At 40.7% G+C, this 28,000-nt stretch overlaps 1 protein-coding gene across 2 annotated transcripts; it reads right to left on the reverse strand.

The window, feature by feature from the left end:
• Positions 1-289: 289 nt before the first annotated feature.
• LOC114451858 (Golgi apparatus protein 1-like) lies at positions 290-27,974 on the reverse strand. 2 transcript variants are annotated; one of them, XM_028430792.1, is made up of 27 exons: positions 27,614-27,974; positions 15,904-15,933; positions 15,551-15,637; positions 14,399-14,614; positions 13,078-13,281; positions 12,572-12,643; positions 12,298-12,484; positions 11,879-12,093; positions 10,514-10,635; positions 10,323-10,424; positions 10,016-10,169; positions 9,674-9,715; positions 8,927-9,151; positions 8,482-8,544; positions 8,271-8,384; positions 7,940-8,028; positions 7,727-7,844; positions 5,436-5,528; positions 5,119-5,256; positions 4,874-4,997; positions 4,657-4,799; positions 4,384-4,485; positions 3,838-3,945; positions 3,507-3,627; positions 3,236-3,342; positions 2,787-2,950; positions 290-1,410 (listed from the first exon to the last, which is right to left on the reverse strand). In XM_028430792.1, exons 1-27 carry the CDS (start codon positions 27,941-27,943, stop codon positions 1,341-1,343), a joined length of 3,540 nt encoding a protein of 1,179 aa, XP_028286593.1. In that variant the 5' UTR covers positions 27,944-27,974; the 3' UTR covers positions 290-1,340. The 2 variants fall into 2 exon arrangements, with proteins under 2 accessions (XP_028286593.1, XP_028286594.1); XM_028430793.1 differs by lacking the exon at positions 9,674-9,715.
• Positions 27,975-28,000: the final 26 nt, after the last annotated feature.

Below are 28,000 nucleotides of genomic sequence, written 5' to 3' on the forward strand. Positions count from 1 at the left end.
TGGGCTTAAAAGATGTCCGCCTGTGTGTATCCACGTTGCCATGGTTACATATGTACAGCAGAGGGCAGAGTACAGCAAGGAGTTTCTTTAGTTGGACATGTTTGACGATGATGGTGACTGGTATGGTGTGCATGTATTAAGACTATATATTGCATGTTTGACCTTTCCTCTTAAGGTTTCTCTGCCACTGTACTACCTCAAGACTGTACTGAAATGATGATCACTGTTTGTGCAAAGCAGATTGAATGACGGCATTGTGTTTATAAAATAAACAGAGGGGACAGTGGAATAGAAACCTTGCAGACTTTATTATTATTAACAAACCAAACTGTCCAATTTTCATCTGTACAGAACAAAAAGAAGCCAAAACCAAAAGTGGACAAGAAAAAAAAATCTGGAGCTCCATGGATTCAGACATAAAACATGGTTTACAAAAAGATCTTTATATCACAAACTTAAAATCCAACGCTCAGTTATCGTTGCCTCTGGACAACAATAACATTGAGAAACCGCCTGGAGATCATGCAGCTTCCTGCAGAGTCTGTGGGCAACAACCGCGCGCACATGCATACATACGCACAACCACAGAGACACGCCATCCATCGCACAAACACACGTGCCCACACGCACTCCTCCGATGGGCGCTGCGGGGAAGAAGGGATTCTGGGATGTTCTGTACAGTGGGATCCCACGGCGGGACAGTGATTAGGCACGCTTTTGATATAAACTGACGTCAGATTGAGAGAAAAGTGAAGGCAGTTCAATTAATCAGATCATTTACAAGCAGGGAGGGCAGCGCTCACCACACCAAGCTTCAACAATTCAAACAGAAAACGAAACGGTACAGGCTAACTGCACGGTACGTACTTTACAGTATGTTATCACTCAGTATAGTACACATGTACACGATCGGCTGAGCTTTTGTAAATTCTCCTGTCTTTATTAAACCGAGACCAAAAAGCTCGACAACACTGTGACACCAAACAATATATAGACAACCCCAATGCACTCCTCCTCCTCCGGCATCAACCTGCAGAATTCATTCGGTAAAAAGCTCTATAAAATGTCACTTTTTTTTTTTTAAATATCTTGTTTTGTCTGCCAGTCTAAAAGCCAAACATTTGTATACTATGACAGAAGGAAACTGGAAATGCCAATGATGTTTCTGTTAATTCCTCAACAACAACCCCAATCTTTCTTCCTTATTAATGTGTAAAAGCACCAGTGGCAACCCTCCAAATTTCCTCACATTACCCAGCTCATGCACCAATAAACAATCAAAAAAAAAAAAAAAAAAAAAAAACGTCAGTGTGTCGAAGAGGTCTTCACTGCCCTACCTGTTAAACCTGCAGGTCGATGCACGGAGGACTATAAACCTTTGCCACCCTTTTCCTCCCACTCCTCCTTCCCCTGCAGAAAGGAGGAAATGAAGGACTCTTACTGGAGAAAAGGCAACCAGAGGACATTCAAATCATAGAAAAAAAACTTGAACCATTAGTAAACAAATAAATAAGGCTATGACAAACAATATATATACATTTATAGATATAAAAAAAAACAATGGAAAATGTGCAATGATCCCAGTATCAACTTTACACAAAAAATGTTCACATCTCTATAATAACCTAGAATTGTTTTTATTTATTTTAAATTCTGTTTATTCCTGCATTGCTCTCAGCTATTCTGTACCAACCGGTGCCGCTCTGCAAGTTCATGGGAAAAAAACAGCACATTGCCCCTAAGCTTGGACTGGGGGCGCACTATGCCAGCCAGAGTGGGGATAATGGAAAAAAAGCAGGTGGAGTTCATGGAACCGGTTGGGTTGTAGGAGAGTTTAAAAAAAAAACAACAACACTGCATTAAATGGAGCTGAGGCAGAATGAAATCAAATGAACATGAATAAATCCTGTTGTATTAAGAAGCTTCAAGCGAGCCAACTTGGAGTGTTTGTGATGTATGTGTGAGTGTGTGTGTATGTGTGTGAGTGTGTGTCCCTCCCCTCATTAACTCGTCTGTGGCTCGGTGGAGGGCTGGCTGATTGCACCGCCCGCCTGGCAGTCGCATGGCGATAAAATCAAACACATCACCAAAAAAAACAAAAACCACCAAAAAAATGCTTAGTAGGAGGACAAACAAGAAGAACATGTTGGTAGAAAGACAGTTTGGATCACACACAAACATTCACACTGTCACACCAGCACACACACAGACTTGTCATTAAAATACTGGAGTCATTATACTGCTCTATACATGAGCATTTTCCCCATCCCACTTTCTACACATTTACACTTCAACACCCCTGCCTCTAAATCTAAACCTCTAACTCCAAGTCCTTACAGTCCTTCCACTACCTGACTCCCCCTCCTCACCCCACAGCAGAGGGAGTAATACTGCATTTACATCAGGTGAGGTAAAACAGCAGGAGGACCCGATGCTTGGTATCAAAGCTCAGAAGGAAAAGAAAAACAAAGATGAAGAGGCAGCAGTGGGCGTGGCCACCTGGAGACTGTGTGTGTGTGTGCATATGGGGGGGGGGGGGGGGGGGGGCTAGGAGTCTGTGGTCACGCCCACTTCCACATGTGGGTAATGTCATTCCCACATGGACGTCCCCAGCAGTTATGTAAGAGGAAGTGAGGAGGAAATCAAGTGTACTGAGAATTGAAGTGGTAAAGTAGATCTGAAGGTACGAAGGAGCTCTTAAGGTGGGGTGATTCGATGGTCCTTTTCAGTGGTGGTCACTTTTCTCCTGTGGGCATGTCCTGACCCATTGTGGAGGCGGGATCTACCTGTCCTTCAGCTCCTGAGTGACGCGTTTGGTGAACCTTCCGCAGAGCAGCCCCATCAGGAAGAGCAGTGCCACGCCTGCACCCATCACGGTCAGGATGTAGTTCTTGGATGGCGATGTCATCACCTGCATGGCCAGATCTGAGAAGCCCTCAGCAGGAGCCACCTGGTGGTAACAGTGAGGACATGCACATTAACATCAGCTGTGCTCACATTATAGTGACTTTTCAAATTATCATCAAATTATTATCAAAAAATAATAACTATATTATCTATAACGCCTCTTCATTTAATCACTTTCAAAATAAAGATTATTCTACTAACATACTTCAAACAAAACTGCAAATCAATCACACTTTATTTAATACTGAGAAGATATTATGCAGTAAATGTGAAACATAATAAACAAATGAGTCCTTTTTTCTAAAGATACAACTAGATTAAAGTGTACCTTGGCAGCATAGCTCCACATGTCAATACGATCCTGAAGTCTCTTTTTGCACTCAGGCTGCAGACGAACCCGTTTGTCCTGCAGTGCCTCCATCAGGCAGGACATTTCTGAGGGAACAGACAGGAATGTGTTATGTACAGACAATGGTTGGAAGCCTTTTAGCTTGCTACACAGGGACTCATTTTAATCTCAGTCTATTATATTGCTGGGATGTTTGGGTGTTGGATGATGTGTGGATACATCCTACAATACGCTTGTAATGCAGACTCACGGCGGCCTTTGCCAGGTGGGATGGCAGCACAGTGGTGTTTGATGTCCAAAGCGCAGGCTGTGTGAAGGACAGGGTCGACAAAGATGTCTGCCTTACTTTCTTTTAATATGTTCAACACCTCCTGCAGGGGGGAGGATAAAGAAGAGGGGATGAGTGCGAGGACAAACATGAAAAGGAGGAACAAGAAACGGGAAGTGTTATAAAACATCTTTTCCCTTTTCCTACATAAACTGCTCATTTAATACACAGCCTAACTTTCTGTATGCGATACATAAAGCTGTGATGTTCTCCACCCTGGATGGCCAGTGAAGGCAGCAGTGAAATGGTTTACCTTTTTACATCCTTCCTGTTTGATCTTCAGCAGGTTGACCTTCAGGCACTCCTCTACCTGTCCTGTCTGCTCCTGAGCTGCTGCCTCCTCTGGACAAAGCCTGGAGATCTACACACACACAAACACACACAATACATAATTACCAGGGCACTTTTTATATAAATTCCTTCCTACATTATAATTCTGACTCTCAGCAGAGACGTTATTTTGACAGGAGAGCTTGAAGCAGTTAAAGCTGAGATATAAGATTTGATGTACGATTTTTGTTTGTACATGTTTGCTGTCATGACTTGATGTTTTTAAACGTAATGATATGTGAAGGAAGGCCACTTCCACCATTTTAGCCAATCACAGCAACCTTTACTAATGAAATATTAGTAGTTATCAACTCATTACATACTAATCACAGCAGGACTTCTATATCAGCCTTTTGTAAAACATATTTCATACTTTATAGAGCATCTAGCTAAACATAATATAATTCAGTCTAGATTTGAACTAACCTAGAATCTGTGTGTGTGTGTTTAAAATCAGTAATATTTGAACCTCCTGTGTGCAGTGGAGCTGCAGCTGGGGGTCCAGTCTATAGTCCAGTGCCGACTCCTGCAAGATGACTCGGATCTGATCCTCACAGTCTGGAGACAGACGCTGCCAACACAAACACACACATTTAACCCTGTTGGTTATTATTTTGTTGGATTTACTGTAAAGCTTGAAGATGGAAATGAAGCAGAGACATCCAAAGCCCACAGCTAACATACAGACATGAGCAAAAAGGGGGCCCTTGTGTCTTTGAGTGAAAACAGTGATGTGTCTGACCTGGTCAGCATATTTAAGCTTGAGGCAGGAGATGACTTGACCCTCCAACTCAGTTTCAGCTGTTGCCTTGTTCAGGATGGACTGACAGAACTTAGGGATGTCAGCTTTGCAGGCTTTCCTCAGCACCGGGTTCAACCTGTAGTCTGCACACACATACAAAACACATGAAGTGCAATAGTATATTCAGCTGAGTGTGTGTGTGTGTGTGTGTGTGTACCTGTGTTCTGAATGATCTGTCTCTTGGTGATCATCTGTTTGCACTTAGGATCCATTAACTCGCTGTTCTTGTTCTGCTTCAGACACTGAAGAACGTTTTTTCCCTCTGACTCTGTACAGAATCGCTAAACACAGAACACAGCTGTCACCTATATGGACTTTGTAAGACAACAATACAAAACACAAACACATTACAGAAACATTGGTTTTCACATGTCTATCCTGAAAAGGTTATTCTGGATTTACCCTGATCATATGCTTGCAAACTCTCATCAGCTGATAGTCCAGCTCAGGATCAGACATCTCCACCTCTTGCAGTTTGAAGATCCTTTGGTGGCACCGTTGAGTCAACTGACGCTTGTTTTCCTTCAGACACTCAATAACCTGCAGAGACAGTTGTCAGTTAATTTTACACAAACCTCATACACTAAAGGAAAGACATCTAAAAACCTACTTCTACATTCTTTTTTTAGTGTTGAGTTGTAACAACTTGTAAAAAAGTGCCGTTTTGTCTAGCATGAGGTGAACAGGTAGGAATTAGTGTGTGTCTGTGTGTAGCTCACCTGTGCGTTGCCAAAGGCCACGTTTTGACACAACCTATTGATGTCCTGCTTACAGGAGTCGTACAGCTCTGGATCTAGACGGATGTCCTCAGACTACAAGGATTCAGGGTGGATTTAGTTAGGTTTATAGAAAACAGAGAGAAACAAAGAACAAAAATCAGGGCATGTGAGGAAAAGGAAAGAACACAAGTCAAATAAATATCAGCTCACATTGTTATTTTTAATAAATAAAAAAAACAGAACAGGCACAATAGCCTGGATCTATATAATATATACTTTACTATTTTTTTTTATCCAGACTGGTAAGTTGTTGAAATACAAGTCCACATAGGAACCCTGGAATATTTTCTTGAAGGGCTTTTAAACAACAGTCAAGTCTAAAGTTAAGTCTTTACTAATGTTAGTGAAGCATTAAAGTTAGGGATGTCCCGATCCGATCACGTGATCGGAAATCGGGCCCGATTACGTGATTTCAGACTCGATCGGAATCGGATGTTACCTCCCGATCAGGACTCGGATATATATTTATTAGGACTCTCAAAGTTAACGCCTTCTGTGCAGGGTGGCTCTGTGTCCTGTAGCGTAGGGGTATGACTAGGCCTGTCGTGATAAACAATAAATCAATTAATTGCACGATAAGTTAAGATTTTCAGCCGCGATAAATTACATTTGCATGCTGGTTTGTTTTCCTCTCTTTCTCTCTCTCTCCCCCTCTCCAAAGAGACTGGATGACAAAAGGCGTCACTCCAGTGCGTCGTAGCGTATAAAGGCCGTCGGACTTTATATGTCCCGCGGCTTCTGTCTTAAAATGTGTCAAATCAACAGGTAGTTCTTATTTTTTAACTCATTGTGTAACGTTTACGGGATGTTGTGAGCAGACCACGGTCAGCTCGCTGTCTGCGTCGCCACGGTGCGTCACAGCGCTGCAGGGCTTGGACGTTACAGCAACACAGAGAGCTGTGAAGCTGCTCAACACCGTTTCAACACTTTGCCACAATTCACCACGACACTAAACATGCTCATGTATAGAACCTGCTATCAGAGAGAGTCCGCGTTGTACGAGTGAAGTTCTCTGCCTTCTCACTGGCGGCACTCGCTGCAGCGCCACCCATTCTAGTTCGCTTGCCCAGTCCTCTGGTGCCATCTCTGCTATCAGTTTCTATGTGTTTCTGTCTACATGGTGGCATTTGTAAAATTCACTGCAGCTGTCTGCAGCGGCCTGATGCGCGTACACACATGCAAACGCAAACGCGTGCGCACACAAGCACATGTGCATACAGGTGAGCCCGCTCCCAGAAAGTGCGTGTTGTTTGGCTCTGTTGCTCATGACGTGCTAGTTGGTTTGACTTAACTCCATTGACTATGCTCAGATAAGCTATGGTAATAGGCCTACCACTACTCATAATAATAATAATATTAACATTAATATTAATATCATTAATAATAACAATAATGTTGATGATTGAGGGCCTTTCCAGTGTTAAATGTTCTTTAGAAATGAAAGTTTATTGATCTTTGAAAGGGTGTACTTGCATTATATGTTGTTATCATTATATTAGTTGAACATAGTCTCAAAACGACAATATTATCGAATATCGCAATAATTTCTCTTGGCAATTAATCACCCAGCAAAATCTGTTATCATGACAGGCCTAGGTATGACAGTTGCTTTTGGTGCGAGGTCTCGATGAGCTGCTGCGTGTCTTTATAGAGAATCTTGAAAGTATCGGATCGGGACTCGGTATCGGCAGATACTCAAAATCAAATGACTCGGACTCGGACTCAAAGGCAAAAAAACCTGATCGGGACATCCCTAATTAAAGTTATATTTCTTACATGCTTTACAAATAGTTTGCTGTAATCAAAAGGCTTTGGAAGGAACTGGTTTTGTGATTTACATCCACAAAAACCATGTACTTCAAATTTTCATATTTCAGATATTGTTCAGATTAAACTTAAGGGTGTCCTGAACATTTAGGATTTATCAGTGGACTGCTGGAATTCTGAATACCGAAAGCCTAACAGCAGGGGAACAAAGATTCTTTTAAATGTTTGGAAGTACTTATTTACATTTGTAAATGTGTGCTTACTTTTGTTCATATTGTGCAAAATGTTTGTTTGCTCTAAAATTAGTCATTCAGACAAAACACATTCATCATGGTCAGATGTCCTGCAGCCAAGTCTCTTGGAAGTGGTTTACTTCCTGTCTTACTGACAGCGCGAGTTACTGGAAACCACAATTTAAAATGTTACACTGAACCGCTGACTGTGAGTTGGGTTAGTGAACGTACCATCTCCACCTCCTCTACACGCAGCTGTTTACGACATTTGACAGACACCCGCTGTTCCTTGGCATCTTGCAGGGTGTCGTTTCTCACTGTGGTGCTGAGGCAGATCACAACGTCCACCCTGACAACAACAGGAAAGGAAGCACAATATAACACAATTGTTGCTGTCTTTTACATGTAACAGAAGAGGTATGGGATGAGCGACTGAGTGCTTACTTCTTCTTAATGTTGGGACACAGTTTGAGGACATCTTCCTTGCAAGCAGTCTTGAACTTGTAGGAGAAACGGAAATCTTTGATCTGAATCTGTGGATAGACAGAGGTGCTGGTTAAAAATCAAGTCTTGCTGCTAATTCTGTATGTATTCCTCATATTTTAATCTTCATCTAAAATGATGGAAGAATAATATTTGACAGTTGGTGCCATTTGCCACTTCAGAAAAAGAATGAAATAATAATAAAGATTTATTCATAGCATCCTGAACAAGCTTCCTATTCTGTACATTTGAGCTAAAAACACATTTTTCCAATCTGCTCCAATTTGCTCACCAGCTGGAAGTGTGTTACCCCAACTGCACACTTCTCATTCATCTCCTTCTGGTGTTTATTCTGAACCAAACACTCCATCAGATCTCCAGTGTCGATCTGATTATCAGCTACCTCCTGGCAGACAGAAGGAAAAAGAAGGAAGAAGGAGGCCATTGTAAAAGGATTGCTAAATCACTTTAAGCTTATGACAAATTAATCAATGATAACTTACATGGCAGTAGCCCTGAATGACAGGTTCACACGCCCGCATCAGCAGAGCCTCAATCTGAATATCCTGAAGATAACAAGAACAAACAAGATAGTTACAACTACTACAAGACAACTATAAGACAATTAAGACAAATAAGCTCTAGCTTGGCAGCATGTTTCAAATACTGCGTTTGAAAAAAAGTTGCCACCAGAAACAGGCAAAACTGTTGGACATCAAACTTTAGGGGTGGTAAATAACTGCATGATATTGATTGATGATAATAATTATTCTAATGCCTTAATTCAAAATCTGCCAAAAATAAACAGTTCTGCACTCTTCAGTGCAGCTAAAAAGCCACAATTGAGCCTAGTGTGACTTGACCTATTCCACAGTTAAAGCTGAGGTGCTGTTTGGGTTCACTTTCACTGGAGAATCACAACAAAACTCCTTCACTGTGATGTCTAACCTCTGACTCCAGCTCTGTCAGGTTCCCCACCACATCTCTGCAGTCAGGCACCAGATCCTCCAGATGATCCTGCAGGCACTCTAGCTCCTGGCCGGTCTCTGTCTTTTCACTGCACCACTTCCCCAGATCAATCATACAGCGTTTCTGTAGCTCAGGGTCCAGCTTCACATCCAGCGCCCTCTGGTGGAGAATCCTCTGCACCTCCACCTTACAGTCCCGGGAGAGCTACAGGAGGAGTAGGAGAGAGGGAAAGAAATGAAAGAGTCACTTTTACTGTGAAAAAATGCCATAAAATGATATTCCACCCAAGGTTATTAGTAGTTTTGTCCATCACAATAACGTCCCAAAGCCATTTCTAACCGAGTAGAGATATAGTATTAAAACCATGTTCTACAAACCTGGTATAAGCTCTACTTCACAGCACTAGTCTGGGCACCACTGCAGATCTAACAGTTCGGGTGGAGTATCACTTTAAGGACAGCTAGTACATTTCCCACTGCTGATTTTAATCACAAGCTTCATATGCTGCAGTTGATTAATCAGAGTAATGGTGTTTTCCCATATATGGAGCCTTGCAATGATTCTTCAGCAGCTCACTTCAGCAATTAAAAACCAGCTCACACATGCACACATTATGTTAGAATTTCCAAACACAAATCACGTCTTCTTCAAACCACCAATTATCCTGACAGACATGTCCAGTTTTACTCCGATTATCATCATCATCAGTCAGCAAGATGTACTCACAGTCGCACCGTGGCTTTCTGCCTCAGACGCCCCACTGGGGAGCTATGAGAATATCTTCTGGTCAGTGAACATCTCATACTTCCTGTAGTAAATTCCTATTTATTATGTAATTACACCTTCAAGCAAGAAGTCTAAACGCTAAAGAATCAAACCAGGGTGAAAAAGAAGAGGGGCCTAATATTTTTGATTAATAATGGCTACATTTTTACACAAACAATCCTCTACAAAACAGATTCAGTATTGTCTATGCTCTGCATAAACTGTCTAGACATGAAGTTTTAATGAACAAATAATTTTAAAGGTCAGATCAGATGGAAAATCAGGATGACATTAGAGACTCACCCTGCGTCCCTGCTCCACAGAGCGATAGGCGTGACGGTAGAGACAGGAGAAAATGGCGCCGGGTGGCATTGTCTCACTGGTCTCATTCCAACCATGAGTGTGGCAGAGTCGAGACGCATCGCCCTGACATTTCTTATAGAGGATGGGATCCAACCTGAGGGCAAAAGGGACTGTCACTTTAGAAATGTATGACTTGGCATTTGATTAATAACTCAATATAACAGGTGTGAAATGCTTTTTGATAAATTATGCATGTTTTTTATTTTGCCAGTAAATCAGCCTTGAAATAAATGTAAATGGGACTTACTTCCAGTCTCTGGCAATGAAGTACTGCAGCTCCAGCAGTCTGTGTTCACAGTCCTCCACCATCTTCTCTGTGTACAGATGCTCCATGAGACAGGACAGGATCCTGCAAGATCAGTGACACAAATCTTGTTTACATTAATGTGGCGCCAAGCAGAGAGAAGTTGTAGTAGTCGTGGAGTGAAGAATTCTTACATGGGGTCTCCATTTCGAATGTGTTTGCAAGCCGTCTGTATGACGGACTCACAAGCCTCATTAAGTGCCCGGTCGATGCGATAGTCAGCTCCAGGGTCAGCTTCTTGGATTAGTGTCTGGAGCTGAGGACAGAAAACATAATGTTTTTTTTTAAAAAAAAAACACACACATCCCAACACAATGTGATCTACGATGCTGCTACATTAAATGAAGTTAATACAGATAGTGGTCTCTAATATAAATAATTAAGTAATACAGTTTAAGTTAAAAATGGAAGCTGGAACTGATTACACAACTGTGCATAGTAGGTAATACACCATACACCGTATAAGATTGTGGTATTGAGGGAATGAAAATAATTCAGCAAAATAATCTACAAAAGTTAAATTCATGTTTCAATGTCAATATAATAGATTAGAATAGGAATCAACATTGGTAACACATGTACACAACATGTACTAGCAAACTGGCAGGATTAATGTCCGATATGACCTGATCTAATATGCATTTACACATATAAATTCATGCTCAAAAGTAAGTACCCCCTCTTTTGGTACTATGTTGATTTGTGTAAAAACATGAAAAATGTCTATCAAAAATATAATTTATCATTGTACCAATTGATCAATTGAACCAATTGATCAAAAATTAAGCCAAAAAAGTGTTAAATACTGCGCCCCTCTTCCTGCTTCTATAGAATTTATTTAGTTGAGGTGCAGCAGGTGCCGCTGATGATCAGTCCTTGATGAATCGATCATCAGCGGGTTTACAGACCTCTATAAAAACAGACGTTTTAACAGTTATCTGCTCTGGAACATTCAGGTGTGTGTTAACACAATGACACACGAATCTGGAAATGCTTATAAAACCATTTCAAACTATTTGGAGTTCAATGTTTTACAGCGAGAAAAAAAAATAAAAGAACAACATTTGGGTATGTCTAAGTCAAAATCCATTAACCCAATTGATCCTGAAGAGGGCTGTGGATACGTGAAAGTCTGAAGACCTCAATGAACTGAAACAATGTTGTGAAGAAGAATGGGCAAAAGTTTCTCCACAACGTTGCAAAAGGAAGTCCTACAGGAAACCATTGCTTTGAGTTGCTGCTATATCTAAAAGCTATTAGGATGTTTTTACAAAATAATACAGAATTAAAAGAAGAAGTATTGAGATGAGCCTTAAAATTAGGTTTCATGGCTAAAAAACATTTTTGTCTGCACACACATTATCACTGGCTATTTGACTTTAGAAATACATTGAGATATCTTGATCCAGGAAAGAGCGACATGATATCCAGAATTATTAGCTGAATAAACTGAACTTATAACAACAAACTTGCTCTAAATATGGTTATTCCCAACTTACCGCCTTCTGGCAGCTGTCCTCGATGGCTCCCATGTCTCCTCGGCCAACCCTCATCAGGCAATGCAGTGTCCGTCCTTTGCGGTGCAGACCGGAGCAGTGACCCTCAATCTCTCTGCGGCAGTGCAGCACGATCTCAGGACTCAGAGAGAAATCCTCCATCAGCATCCGCCTGTAATCCATCATTTCGCCTTGACACTCACCACTGATCATGCGCCCTGAAACGAATATAAAGACACACGCACTAAGCCATGGCTGCCAAATAATGTTTCATAAAATACATAATCAAAAAGTAGAAGTCTTTTTTTGGGCAGATTAACATTGTTAATAAATCACAACTGAAAACAGGACAGTGACAGGTTAGTGCTTATCATGGCATTTAACTGTTGCACATATACAATCAGCAGCTGTGACAGACATACCTCTATGCACAGCAGACTCTAGACACAGCAGCAGGTAAGACAGACGTGCTTCTCGGGCTCTGGGCATGTTGGAGTCCGCGTTGCAGTGGTACTTCCTTAGGTCCGACTTACAGGCCTTTGCGAGTGAGTAGCTCACCTTGTAGTCCTGGGCAATCAGCTTCTGTCTGGTGGTCAGAGCGTCGCGGCACTGAGGGGATACAGTTGCCGTCAGCATCACAACAAGGTGACTCTTTTGGCTAAGTTTGAATTTTAATCACTTATGAATGGAGCTCACCCTCTCAGACATGGCCTCCTCAAACTTGTGATTGAAGAGACATTTGTACACTCGTCCTTCACCAGCCAGAGTCTAAACAATAAAAAGTGTCAGCTGCAGGAAGATGTATTGCACATGTTTTGCACATTATTTACTATGTTAACATTGTAGGGATGGGTAAATATTTATATTTGTTAAGTATAATTTCATAAAGTGGAAATCAATTTGAAATAAGTTAAAATAAGAATAAAATACCATGTCCTATTTGTGGTATTTTTTTTAATTTTCAAAATTACTAATCGCCCTAAATGAGGACTAATGTGCAACATACTCTTGCTAACAGTTAACCTTAACCCAGGAAGCCTACATTATGACAGGATATGATAAATGTCAATGTTGCACAGAATAGAACAGATGCAGACAAGGCTGTCTGTATTCACAGGAAATGTTAAGTGAAGAAAAACAAAACCTTGGTTTCACGACCTACCATGTGAATACATGAACATAAAGTGTCAGTTAATCCTCACGTTTTCACAGAAGCGTTCTCTGTCCTCTCTGCAGGCGAAGTAAAGGTAGCGGTCAAGGTGGAAGTCATCAGAGGAGAGCTCGGCCACCCTCATGATGGCCTTTTTACAGTCATCCTTGATGGGGTGCGCTCCTGGCTGCCCCTCAGCCTCCCTTACTAAACCTTTTTCCAGACAGGCAATCACCTCACCCTGTGAGTGGATGTCCTACAAAGAAAGTGACAGTCACATGATTACAGTGGGTATAGCCAGGATGTCTGTGATACTCCTAGTCCATATATTAAAAAGAGACAGCCTTTACAAGTGGTAGATACATACACACACATTATCATAATTAGTTTATGTACAATTATGAACAATTCAGCGTTGTTGTCTCGATGTTTGTAGTTTGCAGGTTGCAAAAAACAGAGCTAATATTCTGTGAATAGTCTGGTGATTATGGAGAAATAAACTGCTCATAATCTAACATCATGTTCAGTCAGATTGAAAAGGTCAGACATAGCACATGTGTCTTTGACTGAGAAACAGGTGCGTTATGCTGGTGCCAACCAATTTTGCCTGGAGTCTTTAAGTGAGTGGAGGACAGAGATGTGTCAAGTCTTCATTCTACAGCTCCTGGTTTTCTTACATTTGAAGACTGGCTCTGGCTGCTCCTGAGTTTTATATATGGAGCCAACATGGTCAGTCTAATCTTCATTCTGAGCCGTGCCAGAATGCTGAACTGAGCCACCATGACAAATTCCTGATAATAAAACCCAACTCTGCTCCCGCTGACAAATAAATAATTTGCTCCGAGTTCTAATTGTGCCAACGTGATATCCCATAATAACTGTGTGTCTAACGGGCTTATGAGGTTTAGCCTGGCACAGCAGTGGGAGAATGCCTTCAGAGGATATTGATTAGTTCTGCCTTCTGACAAACTGCTGTCAAACTTGTTTTTGCTTTCAATCCAGTTGAGTCACAGTTTAAACACAGTTTTCAGTTTAAGCAGGAGGAGGGATGAGGGTACAAAAGACCCACCACACACCGTGCTAACCACTGACTGTTTGGCAAGTATGCAAACTCAATAAGCTTAAAATGAACTGTAGCCTGTTTAAATGTTCAAAACAGCTTCTGAGATTAAATATTTAATAAATTACAGTTACTAATGAAAATATCACATACTCAGTGACAAGAGCCTGAAGATGACAGTTCAAACTTCCAATCCAATCTTGCAAAACTTGACAGGAGCAGGTAAAAATTAAAAATCATATTTTGGTGTGAAACGTCTTGAAGTGGTCATATGTGGTCACCCTAAAAAGCACTTGGGTAGTACTTCTCTTACCTTCTCGCCGGTGCTTATGCTGCCACAGCGCAGCGTGTTGATGTCATCCCGACACTTGTCCATGAAGCCACAGATCAGCCTGAAGTCGCTGAAGATAATGGTGGTCATCTTAGTAATGTATTGGTTACACTGATAATCGGAAATGTTGCCACGGTGATCCACCAAACAGGACACCAGGTAGCCTTTGCCGAGCTCCTCTGCCGCACATTCTTTAATCTGAGTACAGAGAAAATGAATTATTTGGTACAATAACAGCATTCATCTGTTTTAGCTCCCCATGATAATTTATAACCTTAAGATGATTGGCATTAGAAAGGTATAGATGAGTGACAGACATTGTCTATGTGATATCAGAAGGGTTTATATGTTATTTATCTGCCTATGCTGTGTATTAACAGGATGTGCAACTTAATCTTTTGTTATTCTGCCTATACAATATAAAGATGTTTGCAACATCTGTGTCTATTGCATGAGCTACTGGACACAGGAAGTGAGGTAATTAACACATTAAATTTCTGTGGTTGGAAAGTCACAATATATATTTATAGGCCTATATATTGTGACTTTCTGTATATTCTCCTTGTGTTGACATGTAAGGTTAGGTGTGTGTGTGTGTGTGTGCGCGCGCACACACACACAAAGACTTCAAAACACATGTCATTGTGTAAAATAAAAATACATTAGACTGATATCAATACTTTTTTGGAAAATGACTAAATAGTGAATATTAAATCATACTCCTGTCTATACTTCAATCTGCTGCTAAGTGTTTCCAATTAATATATATGCTTCACTCTGCATTTGTATGACAAGATTTTTTCCTAAGTCAAGGCACACAACAATGAAAGCAATTATCTCACATGTATATATAGAAGTCTACAGCTATTAAAAAAAAGAATGTAAAAGAATTGTTATCAGCCAATAATTATATATTATTAAATAATAATGATTACCTTATAGGGGGTTTACTTTTTGCAAAGTATTCCTTTTTTTCTGAATCTATTTAAGTTATCTAGGTTGTCTTTTATTTGCACTTATGCAGTGTACTAGAATGTTACGAAACTAATTTTCTCCTCCCTAATCATGAGTGTTAATGTAAAATCATTAAAGCTTAAATGCAAGATGCTTTACAGCTCCTTGTTAGTGACTGACCTCAGAGATGGTGGTCTTGCAGACCTCCACTGCTACAGATTCAAACTTTGGATCCGTAGTCAGGTTCAGCTTGTAATTCCACAGCAGCTGAAGGAGAAAATGATTTACTATTTATTATTCAGATATTGACGGCAAACATTAATTGATCTCCATGTCAAAAGACACCCAGACACAAATTACCAATTCATTACATGTAATCTGTTTCACTTTTCAGATTAATTCTGTTTCCAGGATCCTGGCAGCTGCCAGGATGATGTTATGTAAACTAGTATTTAAATGGTCAAAGTCATAAAACAACCACAGGATTGTAACATGCATGCATGAAAAAGGTGTTTGAAGGTTGAGACACTTACATGGTTGCATTCTGCAGCGATTTCAGTTTCCTTAAAGAGAAAAAGAGAAAGGAGAGGTTAGGTCATTTCAGGTTTAAGACCATGTCTTCCGAGATTTCTGCAATTTAAGTTTAATTATGAGGTATGGCTATTTTAAACTAAACATGTGCCAAAGAAATGTGGCGACAAAGACACTTCTTCTGAAGGCTATTTTTGCAATCCCATAATCCACTGCAGTAGTGCATGCTTTCAGACTGTTGTGGAGTCTTCCAATGGTATGAGGAGTTGACATTACAGTTAAACTAGTGTAGGTGTAGTTTTGGCTCAGTAACCCTTCTAAATGACTCTTTTGGGCTCATGACTCATGACAGTTTATTTTCCTGCTTTGCTGTTAACCTGGTGTGACCTGTGTGACGCGTCTCTCCTCTTTGACCAGACAAAACCCAAACTGGACTGTATGTGTGTCTTTAAAACAACAGCTCTGCTGATGGTCACAGAGGTTCTAACTGTTTACCACATGGCAGCCACTGCAGGGGCCAGGAATAAGCCGTCTGTCTGTTGTAATGTGTGTGTTTGTGTGTTCTATTTACAGTGCATTTTACACACAACTGTAACAATGCTGCTCACACAAACAATAAATGTAGAGTGATAGGGAACTGAATGGTAGAGGTTGAATGCTGTGGGTCACGGGGTTCCTGTGAGATTCCTGTGGACGGGAGCCAATTTCATTATTCATCACATGAAAGGAAAAAAAGCAGCCAGCAGTGGGTGGGACCAGGAACCATAATAACAGAGTCAAATTCAGGAAGAACAGTCTTGCAATACTGAGTAAAGGACAAAATCTCATGTACTACACCAATAAAGCTTTGGTCAACTCTGAAGTTTGAAACATGTGTCTAAACGTCGAGACAGACATTTCTACGTATAAACAGGGGAATGGGATAGGAAAGGACTATTTTTAGGTTTTATTTGTGTGACTGGAGTAGGAGAGGAGTAAATAATCCACGCCAATTTCACTAGTATTGGGTACAGACCTAGTTACTTTTGATGATACCAACCTAATTACACTGGTACTACCAAGTCGCTAGCCTGGTCAGCTATCCCAATTCTTTGTTAAGAATTGGTGTGGTCTCTCTGGATTGAGTTGGATTTCCAGGGATCCATTGGACACAGAATAAACTCCCTCTAGATGCATTTGGATTAGGCTTGTGCAAAATCATATCGTGTGCAATTAATCGTCAGAAAAACTGTCATCGATTAATATTAATCGATTACGGCGATTAGTGGCTCGTCATGATGACAAATTTTTGTGTGCGACGTTGGTTGTTGCCATAGTAACTGAATGTTTTCTCGTATCAAAAGAATGAACTCCGATCTTTATTTACGGACTCCACAGCAAGATAGGAAACATTACAACAGCGAAGTCTCCTCCAGCAGATATTGGAAAGAATTCCACTCAGCCAAGAATCCGCGATACGTTTAGTCATTGTGCTGCTTACGACCAAACTAAGCGCTGAAAGGACGTAATGAAGGTTGATTTGCACAGATTTGTTTGAGAGCAGGTTCTCACTGAGCACATGTGACAGACGTGACAGAGTCTGGAGACACTGTGGAGAACCCTCTGCTGCCTGCAACATCAGTGGGTCAGTAATGGTGTGAGGAGGCATTTCTTTGAAGGGCCGAACAGCCCTCCATGTGCTAGCCAGATCCATCCACCAACGCCACGTTGCACCACAGACTGTCCAGCAGTTGACTGATGCTTTAATCTAGGTCTAGGAGGAGATCCTTGAGAACATCCGCGGCCTCATCAGGAGCATGCCCAGGTGTTGTAGGAAGGTCATACAGGCACATGGAGGCCACACACACTGAGCCTCATTTTGATTTGTCTTGAGGAATTCGGATCAGTCTGTAATGTGATTTTCCACTTTTATTTTGAGTATGGTTCCAAATCCAGACCTCCATGGGATAATAATAAAAAAAATTAATCTTCTTTTGAACAGTTGACAGCATGTTTCTGTGTGCATGTAAAACCATATGTCCAAAACAGACAAAAGATGAGTAGTGTGATTACATTAGCCCCTGCAACCAGGCAAGCAGTAAGACATCAATTTAACATTATATTTAATATATAATGAAGCTGTATATATAAGCAGTTAGACAATTTGTTGTGGAAGATAATGTCTTATCATTGGTACACACAATGGTAAAGTAAAAGATCATGCACATCTGTTCATTCTCGCACTGCTAAATTCTTCATGCCAATAGATTTTCATTTAGTCATATATATGTTGCAGTAGCAACCTAAAGCTTCTGTAGCTCTTTTATTATACTTTAACAGGACAATGCCATGTTGAATACTGGAATCTGATCTGAGATCAATCAGGGTTTCCTGCAGCGCTTTACAGTTAGGGTGGCCGCCTTGACAACAAATAGTTATCAGAGAGCACAGAGGAGCCGTGTACAGCTCCAGGGACGAGTGATGATGCTCGTCCATGCAGAAGCAGAAGTTCATTGAAGACCCAGAGCATTCGTTCTCCCGCTGCGGGGCTGCAGCTTTAACTCCGTACCGTACATTTAATTCCTAATGGGCACACTTGTTCTTTTTTTGAAGAATGCTATATATATTTAGTATACCCAATATATAATACACTATTTTTGGTCTATATCACTAATATGTAACACATACCAAAGAGGTATTGGTTCCTTAGGAAAATAGGAAATCCTGCTTTGGCCATCCATATGCAACACTTTATTCAGAGAAGCCGACCTACTTCGCCATCTTCAAGTCCATCCCCCCAGCCTGTTTCCATGTTACACGCTCCTTCTACAACTTTTCTTCTGGTGCTCGATAATGTTTTCTTGTAAAGCCAACAGAGTCCGTGATGGCATTTAGCAAAACAAAGGTGGGTGGGGAAGGTTGGATAGCAGTAGACAGTCTGATCTAAAACAGCAGAGGAAACATGCTATTTTTTCCTAGTGTTTCTGGACCAGCTGGTGTCCCAAAGGGAAAGACCGCACCTCTGTGCATGCTTAATCCACCTCTGGACTCAACCACAAAACACTACTGCAGAGCAACATATGACTCATGTGGGCAGAGATCCAGCTTTGTCAAGGGATGTGCATATGTGGAGAGACAAAATGTCTCCTTAATTTCTGAACTAATACAGCAAATCAAAGTGAGGCAGCAGAAAATGTACTGTTCAGTTGAATCCACTCAAAAACTATAGTATTAATTTGTGCCCCACTAACTGACCACAGTTGTAATATCACACCACAGGAGAAAATCAAACCTACAGTCCCTACCAACACATCCATTTATATACTACTGAGGGTCCTTTTGTTTAGCAGTGTTCCAGAGCTTACAACAATTCTTGTAAGGGTTCCACCTCATTTAATAGCTGGAGCTAAATTAAACTTAATCAGCTCCCATCCTTTTGTCTTTGGACAAAAGACAAGAAAAGGTGAACTATAATTATAAATGGCTGAGAGTAGGAGATGGAGAGAGAAAATGACGAAGTGAGAGAAAGGAAAGGGAGCCATTTCCTTCTAAATCATGATGCAGAAATCACTGCAGTTGGGTGACAGGATTGAAGTCCTATTTCAAAAAGCTGACAATAGCATATATATATTATAACATCCGTTTCATTAACATAGGCAATATGCAATCTGTTTAGGTTTTGTCTAGTGTACAGTAATGACTGGAAAAAAGCAACCCCACCACCCCTGATCACCACCTTGACTAACCGATTTTCTGTGGGAAATCCTGACAACATGTCACTTTAACAACTATACAGCTTCAACAATATAGTCATAATTGAACTAATCTGTGCTGCAGGTCCAGGGATGTCAAGGAAAAGTGCTGTGGCATTCTGTATGTCCTAAAAATGCAGCAAACATTCCCAAAATGCACTGGGCTAACAGCCTTTTCAGCCTGAAGCTGCAGCTTGGAGCTGCACTGCACAGGACAGAAAAGACTTGACCCGGGTGGTGAGAACAGCTCAGGGGACTGTAGGGAGTCCTCTTCCAGATCTGGTCTCACTATGCTGATCGAATCCAGAGGTAGGCCAGGCATATTGCTGCAGACCCCACCCACTGGTGCAGTAGGATCTTTGTGCCTCTTTCTTCCAGGAAGAGGTATAGGATCATAAAGACTCATACAAGCAGACTGAGACACAGTGAACAGAATTGTGAGTTGGCCCCTTTTTGTCTGACCAAATCTCAAGGATTCAGTGGAAACTCAAACAGCATACATTTGCATTCACAAGAGAATTTCACGCTTCAGAGACAAGAGCAGGTCCAATAAAAATAGACTGTGCATAAAAGGAGAAAGAGCCGCTAATGAAATGCTTCAGTGGACATCAGCACACTAGCAACAATATCAACACATTGCCTCCAACGGCCTCCACAAAGCTGGAACGTGGTGCACTAAAATCATTTACAATGAGCAACGTGCTGCAGTTTCAATCAGCCAATTAATAGATGATTGAGGAAGACAGGAATGACAGGAACCAAAACTTTAATTATGAATTTCCCCTTTGGGGGACTAGTAAAGGATTATCTTATCTTAGCTTAACTTTAGAGAATAGACACCTTATGACTACGTGTTTCTGAATTCAGGTTAACCAAAAACTATTATTCTCGATTATTCTCCATGTGCACCTTTTTGGGTTCAAATGTCTTTTTGTCATGAATATTTGAGCTCAGAGGAGATTTATTTGGGAATGATTGTTCTTACCGTTATTAAAGCAATGTTGTTTATCTGACAGGCAAACTTGCCATAGCAAAAATTGATGTGCAGTGTCAGTCTGAGGTCTGACTGTTTTGATCAGCTGATCATAAAAGGTGGAGTTCTGTACCTGTTGCTGGCCTCAGATAGCCCTCTGGTGGACAAACATTAACACCCACAACATGGTTAAATGATGTTTTTCTCCGTTTTTTTTAACTTATCGGTCGAGCTCTAGGCATGACTAAACAAGACTCTACATTGGTCCCTAAAGGCTGTTCCATACTCCACGAGACAGAGAACAGAGAACTCGCTCCATGGGTGGTGAGAGAAAAAAAAAAGTGAGCACAGTCGTTGTTACCTGGCCTAACGAGCTGATAATGTTCAGGGAAGAGGGCACATAGCATGACAATAGATAGAAGATCAGTGTAGCTGACTGTAGCAGACCTCTGGTCTGTGTGAGTTTAATTCTGTCAATGTGTGGATGACTGTCTGCAATAATACATCCCGTCTCCTGGTGTTTAATGTGCGCGAGCCACTGTAACACCGTGATCAATACTGGGATTCGTTTTTATATCGCCACCTTTTGGACAGACTTTCTCCTCTGTGCACCGTGTTTCTCCTTCCAGGAGCTGTTTGCCAGCAGCTCATCTAAACTGCCCATCGTCGTTGTACTTCCTCCTTCTGTCTGTGTGTTCTGCACCTGAAACCCTTGCGTTTCTCCACATTCATCACGCCCGCAATCAGTTCCGACCAATCACAGCATGGTTGCCGCACAGCCTTGAAAGAAAAAGTTCTGCCCGGACCCTGTGCACAAGAGTGCGGAACAACGGGCGGTCCGAGACAAAAAAAAGACGTCATTTTGTGGGCGTAACGTTGGCAGGGGGAAGGGAGTTCTCTGTTCTCGCGGAGTATGGATCCAGCTTAATGAATCACTCTGCATAGCTTTTCGCATGTTTGTAACAATGAAATGGGCAAAAGAGATAAACAATAGTGTGAATCAGTGATGCACCAATGCAGCTGGCCCACAGTTTAATACATTCTCACTTTTTGGTCACAGTTTTCAGCTTGGAATTCCATACTGAGGTATTTTAGACAAAATCTTACAGTAACAGCCAGGGCTTAGGAGAAAAAAAGCTTTTTAAATCTTTACAAAAACTCCACTTACACACATTCTAGCCATTTTCCTCTTTAAAGAATAAATAACCATGAAAAAAAATCAGCATTAATTAAAGCACTAAAAATATTATTTGGCGTCAGCATTTATCTTTTTTGTAACACTGGAGGTTTGGTCTGGTGGTAAATGGTGAGAGGAAAGAACAACCACAAAGCTTGTGTACAGCTGTCAGCATGCACAAATGCACGCAGGTGCACAAAACTGCAATTCACAAAGCTCGTATTTTACCATGAACGCAGTACCAAACGGTTCAATATTATATTAACAATTGTTGCATCCCTACTGTGAAGCTGCTTATTCAGGAAAGACAAAGACAACAACAACTGTGGATCTGTGCGTTCTAAGCAAGAAGACAATACAGGGCTTTCACTTGCCACAGTGAGTGTTATAGAATGCTTTGGGTTCCTACTAATCAATATCACAAAACACTTTGCAGAATGAAGGGAGAGTTGGTAATGGTACATATCCAACATGTCACCTTTCGTCAAGGATAACTAAAAAAAATAAAAACCTAATCCTGTATAAAATTGCAAAATATGACAAAAATGGAACATACTTAAACTAATTAGTTTTGCTTTCAAACACTCATTTTGTCATTTTTAGCCTTTTATGACTAGCACCTGGTCTCACACCACACTGTTAGACTGATAATACTGAGAAAATTCAGCCTGATTAGCACTCCACACAGGCCTCCAAACAACTCAAGTATCAACTAATTAAAGGGCAGAGTATGAGCTGCTAGCAGTGAGTGTTTAATGACTGCTAACATTGGCAGTTACAGAGATGGAGCTGGATGTTTTAGACAAATGTCAACATTAAGCCTGAATGGACCATCAGAAATCTGGATTCTGGACAGTGATGAATCTTGCTTAGTGACCAGGACCAAACTTTTTTCTTTATCTTGGCTGATTTACCAAAAGTCATTAAAAGTTCAAGTAAGTAGATTCAGGGCCGGTGAACTACTGCTGTTTGAATTTACCAGAAAGCAACCATTCTCATTACAGACCTGATTTAAGTTCATCTTTAAACTTACAGCGGCTATGTACCTACAGTTTTCTAGTGTGGGTTCACTGCAGTGCTTCAGTAAATAATTACTTTAGATTAGCACCTCTATGGGGATGGGACAAGTTCTATTCCCACACTGTACTACAATTGGTCCTGTTCAAAATAAGACTGACCCGCTGTTTTGCAGCGTGAATTTGTAATTATCAAACAGGGAATGCAAATGGGATGACAAGGCAGAATCAGACATGCAGGCTTCATGGAGCGGACAGGCAAGAGCAAAGTCTTCAATTTCCAGAGCCTCCTCCCTCTGGACTTGGAGGCACTGCACCACGTACACAAAACCACAGCCACCGGCAGGACTGACAGCGGGAAGGCCAGAGACACACAAAAATGCTTAGGAGTTTAAAAGTAGCTCTTAATCTCACCCTCGAAAAACACAAAACAGCAGCAGAGGAGTGCCAGCTGGGCAGTTTGGGGCTTTCACATACACAACGCAAGGTGGACAGGCTTCAAGGTAGCTGCTCAGCAGAAGTACAGAGACAATGCATGACAGCTAACCAGGGTTAAAAAAATATCATTTATTTCATACAAACAAATAACAAAGGATTCCTCTCGTTTTCTTTTTTTTCCCTATTCTTTTATCAAAGTGAGAAACTAAGGAACTAAAATATCACTAACCTCCAGGTCTTGGTGCAATCATGTTTTCCCTCAAATTCAAGTCTCTCGGTACTTAAATGAATGAATGAATATCCAAATTTTGATACCGTCAAACGCTCTCCACATTTTACCCCGGTATACGTGAATACCGTGCCGTGTGCCGCGTCTTTAAATTTCTGGTATGAGTGTCCTGATGTGTTGTTGTTTGTTTTTGTAATTTTATCATGTTAAGAGCCTTGTGCAGCCTTTATGTTAGAAGTTACGCATGGCAATAAAAACACTTGTCTGGTAAACTGAAAACCTGCCGCTGCCAAGTTTTTCTAATGGTAACAATTAAACTTATAAATGTAGGCTCAGACAGCGGCACCAAACTGTTGACTTGTGCCTACACCATTCAGAAACTAAACACCATCTCAGCTCTGGCTCGTCCTCTAAAGTGCAGCAGTGTTCTTCTAGGGACCAGGTCACAGGTGCGACTACAGCTCTCTCTCTCTCTCTCTCTCTCTCTCTCTCCACCGCGCTGTCACGTCATGTTCATAAACTTTATCAAATGTCTCCAAAAGTAAAATATATTATACTACTGAATTCAACCACACAAGACATCAAATAAAATATGTTTAATATTTGATTCTTATTTTTTATATCAGTGGATTGCTTTTTTTTTTTTTTAATTGACGGTATTAAAAATGATACCGTCACTACCTGTGTGCCCCGCCGGTATACCTTAATACTGCCCAACCCTAATATGAAGCACTTTTTGCTTTCATGCTAATTTCAGTCCTGACTATAAATGTCATTTTCAGCAGCATCACAAAGGTTTCCAACATCGGAATAGAATAGAAATCGGACAGCAGCCTGAGATTGGTGCAGTTGTCATGGAGTTGCTTATTGGCACACAAGATGTAATGAAAAATGTATGTTTCTGTTCTGAAAGTTGCAGATTTGTGATTGAGATTATTTTTCTTCCCGTTGTAGTATGTAAAAGGTCGACCTGTTACTTCCTGTTTGGGGGACAGGCACAACACAGACACAACTCTCTTGTGGTTTGAGTCTCTCTCCTCTTGCAAAGATTAATAAACATGCTTCACTGCACACAAGGGTTTCAGATTTTCTGTTCAAAGACTTTGCTTACATTTCTTGAGAACAGTATAAAAAAGATAAAATTCCGCAACACATCATCAACCTGCCCTAATGTCAGAAAAATAAGCATGTTTAAACAAAGCGGCATATACCTTAGCTTTCATCTAGGAGAACAGACATATATATTTTTTTATAAATAATATTTCACACAGATAAATACAGTTGTTGATTTGCAATACAGTGGTATGTTGAAATCTTTATCATTAAATAGATTAAATATATATATATATATATATATATATATATATATATATATATTTTTTAAATAAAATGATGATATAGAGTCAAATTTGGCACATAAATTTTTGATTATAAAATAAAGATCAAATGAAGATAAAATAAAACTAAATAAATATCCTAAAAGTCAAATTCCAAACTTAAAAGAATATTTGCTAAAGAAGTAATGAAACAACAAATATTTTCAACTTGACTGTGCAATACAATAATTATGACTCTGGCAAGACTAATATCGCTGGTCAGAGTATACACCCACACTAGCCACAAAGTTACAAAGATGAATGACTTCAACAAATAATGGATTCCCTCCCTCTCTTCCTGCATGAAAAAGTTGACAGGAGCCTTGTAAAGGACTGCATTCTCATTTGAAATCATCAGTATTACTTTTCAGGGCTCACACTTATTCATCATTTTTTTCTGACTCTTGTATACGGTCCACTTATGTACAGTGTATGTATGTATCAATTTCTCTGAGACACCCATGATAACTTTGTAACCAGTAGCGAGAACACCATCTTGTGATTGTAAGTAAGCAGATAATGGGCACAAACCAGGGTATGTCTTAGCTGCTGTAAGCTCCTGCTGTAGAGTATAGAGGTCTCAGTATGCTACTGACAAGCAGCTTATGAGCTTAAAAAAGTGAATGAGCAATCATCTGCTATCAGCCAGCAGCCACAGACCTGTGTTGATCTTTCAAGAGCCCCTTAAATGAGCTTAAAGATCACTAAAGCAACCTGGTGACTGGAAAATCACCAGCAAGCTATTTTATTGTCATAGATTTTCCTTTAACACCTTTCACTGGAGAAACACTTGGTACAAGATCCAACAGCCGATGGGAAAGTACTCAGATAACAGCTTCCTTTTATCACCTATGTATTTGCAATATATGTGCATTGCCTGTCTTTCTAAGTTTGTGATGAACCACAAGTGAACTATGTAGTTGTTTTAACAGATGACAACTGACAGGTGGTCCATCTAACAAGATAAAAATACATATATATATATAAATAAAACTTTATTAATCACAGAGGTTTCAAGTCACACTAAATACAATTAAAGTACAAGCGTATAGGTGTCGATATAAATACAAATCAGGAGTTAAGATTAAGATTAAGATTAAGAAACCTTTATTAGTCCCACAATAGTACAGTACAGTAAGCAGTATGACTGAGCACAATATAAGTTTCATGGCTATAATATAGGAGTGGAGGGAATGACATTGATACATGACATGATCTTTCAGCTCTTCTCCCTACAGAAAGGGCAGGAGTTATACAGTCTGATGGCCACTAGCAGGAAGCTGCCAAGCATTACTAGATGATTCTGCATGGCAAAAAAATCCACTAATATTGTGCCACTTACAACATCTAGCTCACACTTGAAAACAGTAACGAGCCAGGTAAGATACAATTGACAAAATGAAAGTAAAGGTATTGACAAAAAGAAGGGGAGAGTTTTATTATTGCCATTTAAACAAGTCAGGACAACATTCACTACCCCCCATAAAAACAGACAGCACTAATCCTGGTGCAGCCCCAGGGTAAAATGGGAGGTCACCAGTAACTTCAGTAAAAAAAAATCTACCTCACACTGACGTTAACTGCCGAACAGCTCAACCCCAGGTTGTCATGGTTTATCTAAATAATAAACGTAAGAACTAAAGACACGACATATTACATCTGGGCAGGACTCGGCAGTCCTCCTTCATCTAAAGCCCAACAGACATTTATCTGAGGACAATAGTACACATTCTGTCCCGAGGAGGAGTAAAATAAGCCATCTCTGTCAAATTAAGGCAATTACAACACCACCAAGCAGCCACTTCCAATTCATTCTGGGATCCTTCCCCAGACAGCTAAACTCAATTCACATCTTATATCATGTGAGCTTATGGTGGATGTGGGCTTCTGTTGTTTACATCAGCAAAACCACAATAGAATGAACGCCTGACTTCCACCAGTCTGTTACAAATGAAGATGTCTTCCAGTCGTTGTACAGTAAAACTGAACGTCAAAGTCAAATACACCCACAGAGCCAAACACCTACTAGCTTAAGGTTTGATTATAGTTGTCTATGCTAACATCTCTATTGGGCTACATTTCCCAGCACAGTAACAGCAGTAGATAATAGCTAGTTAGCATAATTTGCGCTAACACGGTTTAAAAAGTTACCAAGTCATTCTTGACTAAATTGCATTGTGGCATCGAGGATATTTTTTTTACAACTAGCCGCTAGCTAATCCAGATGTAGGAGTTACCCACAACTACTGGTGTGTAACTCAAATAAACCACCAGTTTATTATGTTCTGTGTAACTGACCATGGCATTACCCAAACTTGCAGAGCATTTGTATCATCTTCACCTTCTGATTAATTCGGCTAGCTAATGTTACACACAACTGCGTTTGTTTTGAAGTGGTTGTTTTTTTTCTATTCATCAACATTTCGCTTACATTTCTTGAGACGTTCCACTAAGCTAGGACACGATTCAAAAAACTTGCCAGTCGTAAAGAAGGTAAAGTGCCATTTGAAGGCATTGCATTATGCCGAACAGAAGAGTGTAACCTGAAGAATCGAAAAAACTTTTTAGTCTTTTTATGCGAAGGGTGTCATGTTGAAGATTATATCTTAATTGATAAATCTCTACATTTTTGACCGGTACTTGGTGTGACGTTCTCTCAATCGGAAGGCTAGCTGCTGGCTAACTGTGGCAGCTAACGCTAGCAGGATGGTTCAGCAGCAGGCACACCCTGCTTTTTTCCTGAAACTACAGGATCCACTCTAGCAAATTTACCTCTTTCTTGTCCTGGAGACACTCCAGCACCTCTAGGTTGTTGTTCCAGGAATGTTTGGGGCAAAGCCGGGTCAGGTCCTCCCTGCACACCGCCTCCTCAGCCAACTTCCAGCCGGTAGAGCGCCTCCGAGACAGCGAGGCCCCAGCACCTTGGTTCCTTTCAGCGACTCCCGGATTCACCGCAACGAGACCCGGACCAGCATCTGGATTCTGTAAGTTATCAGTATTGCCAGGCGGCTTGGCGACATTGTTTGGTTTTAGAAATGCGTGCACAAACGGCAAGATGCACATCAAAAGCAGGAGCAGAGGAACACGTATACAGTCCGCCATCTTCACAGAGCCAGTCAGCCTGCTGCGTTCAGGAGCTGTCGGAAATATGACAACTTG

The sequence above is a fragment of the Parambassis ranga genome, chromosome 19 (genome assembly GCF_900634625.1).
Source record: "Parambassis ranga chromosome 19, fParRan2.1, whole genome shotgun sequence".
NCBI classification, from domain to species: domain Eukaryota; kingdom Metazoa; phylum Chordata; class Actinopteri; family Ambassidae; genus Parambassis; species Parambassis ranga.

Coding starts and splice junctions, on each gene's coding strand:
- LOC114451858 (XM_028430792.1), bottom strand. CDS start 27,943: ATGGCGGACTGTATACGTGTTCCTCTGCTCCTGCTTTTGATGTGCATC. Junction 12,094..12,297: donor AGAGTCTGCTGTGCATAGAG/GTATGTCTGTCA, acceptor TATTCGTTTCAG/GGCGCATGATCAGTGGTGAG. Junction 8,385..8,481: donor TCATTCAGGGCTACTGCCAT/GTAAGTTATCAT, acceptor TCTGTCTGCCAG/GAGGTAGCTGATAATCAGAT.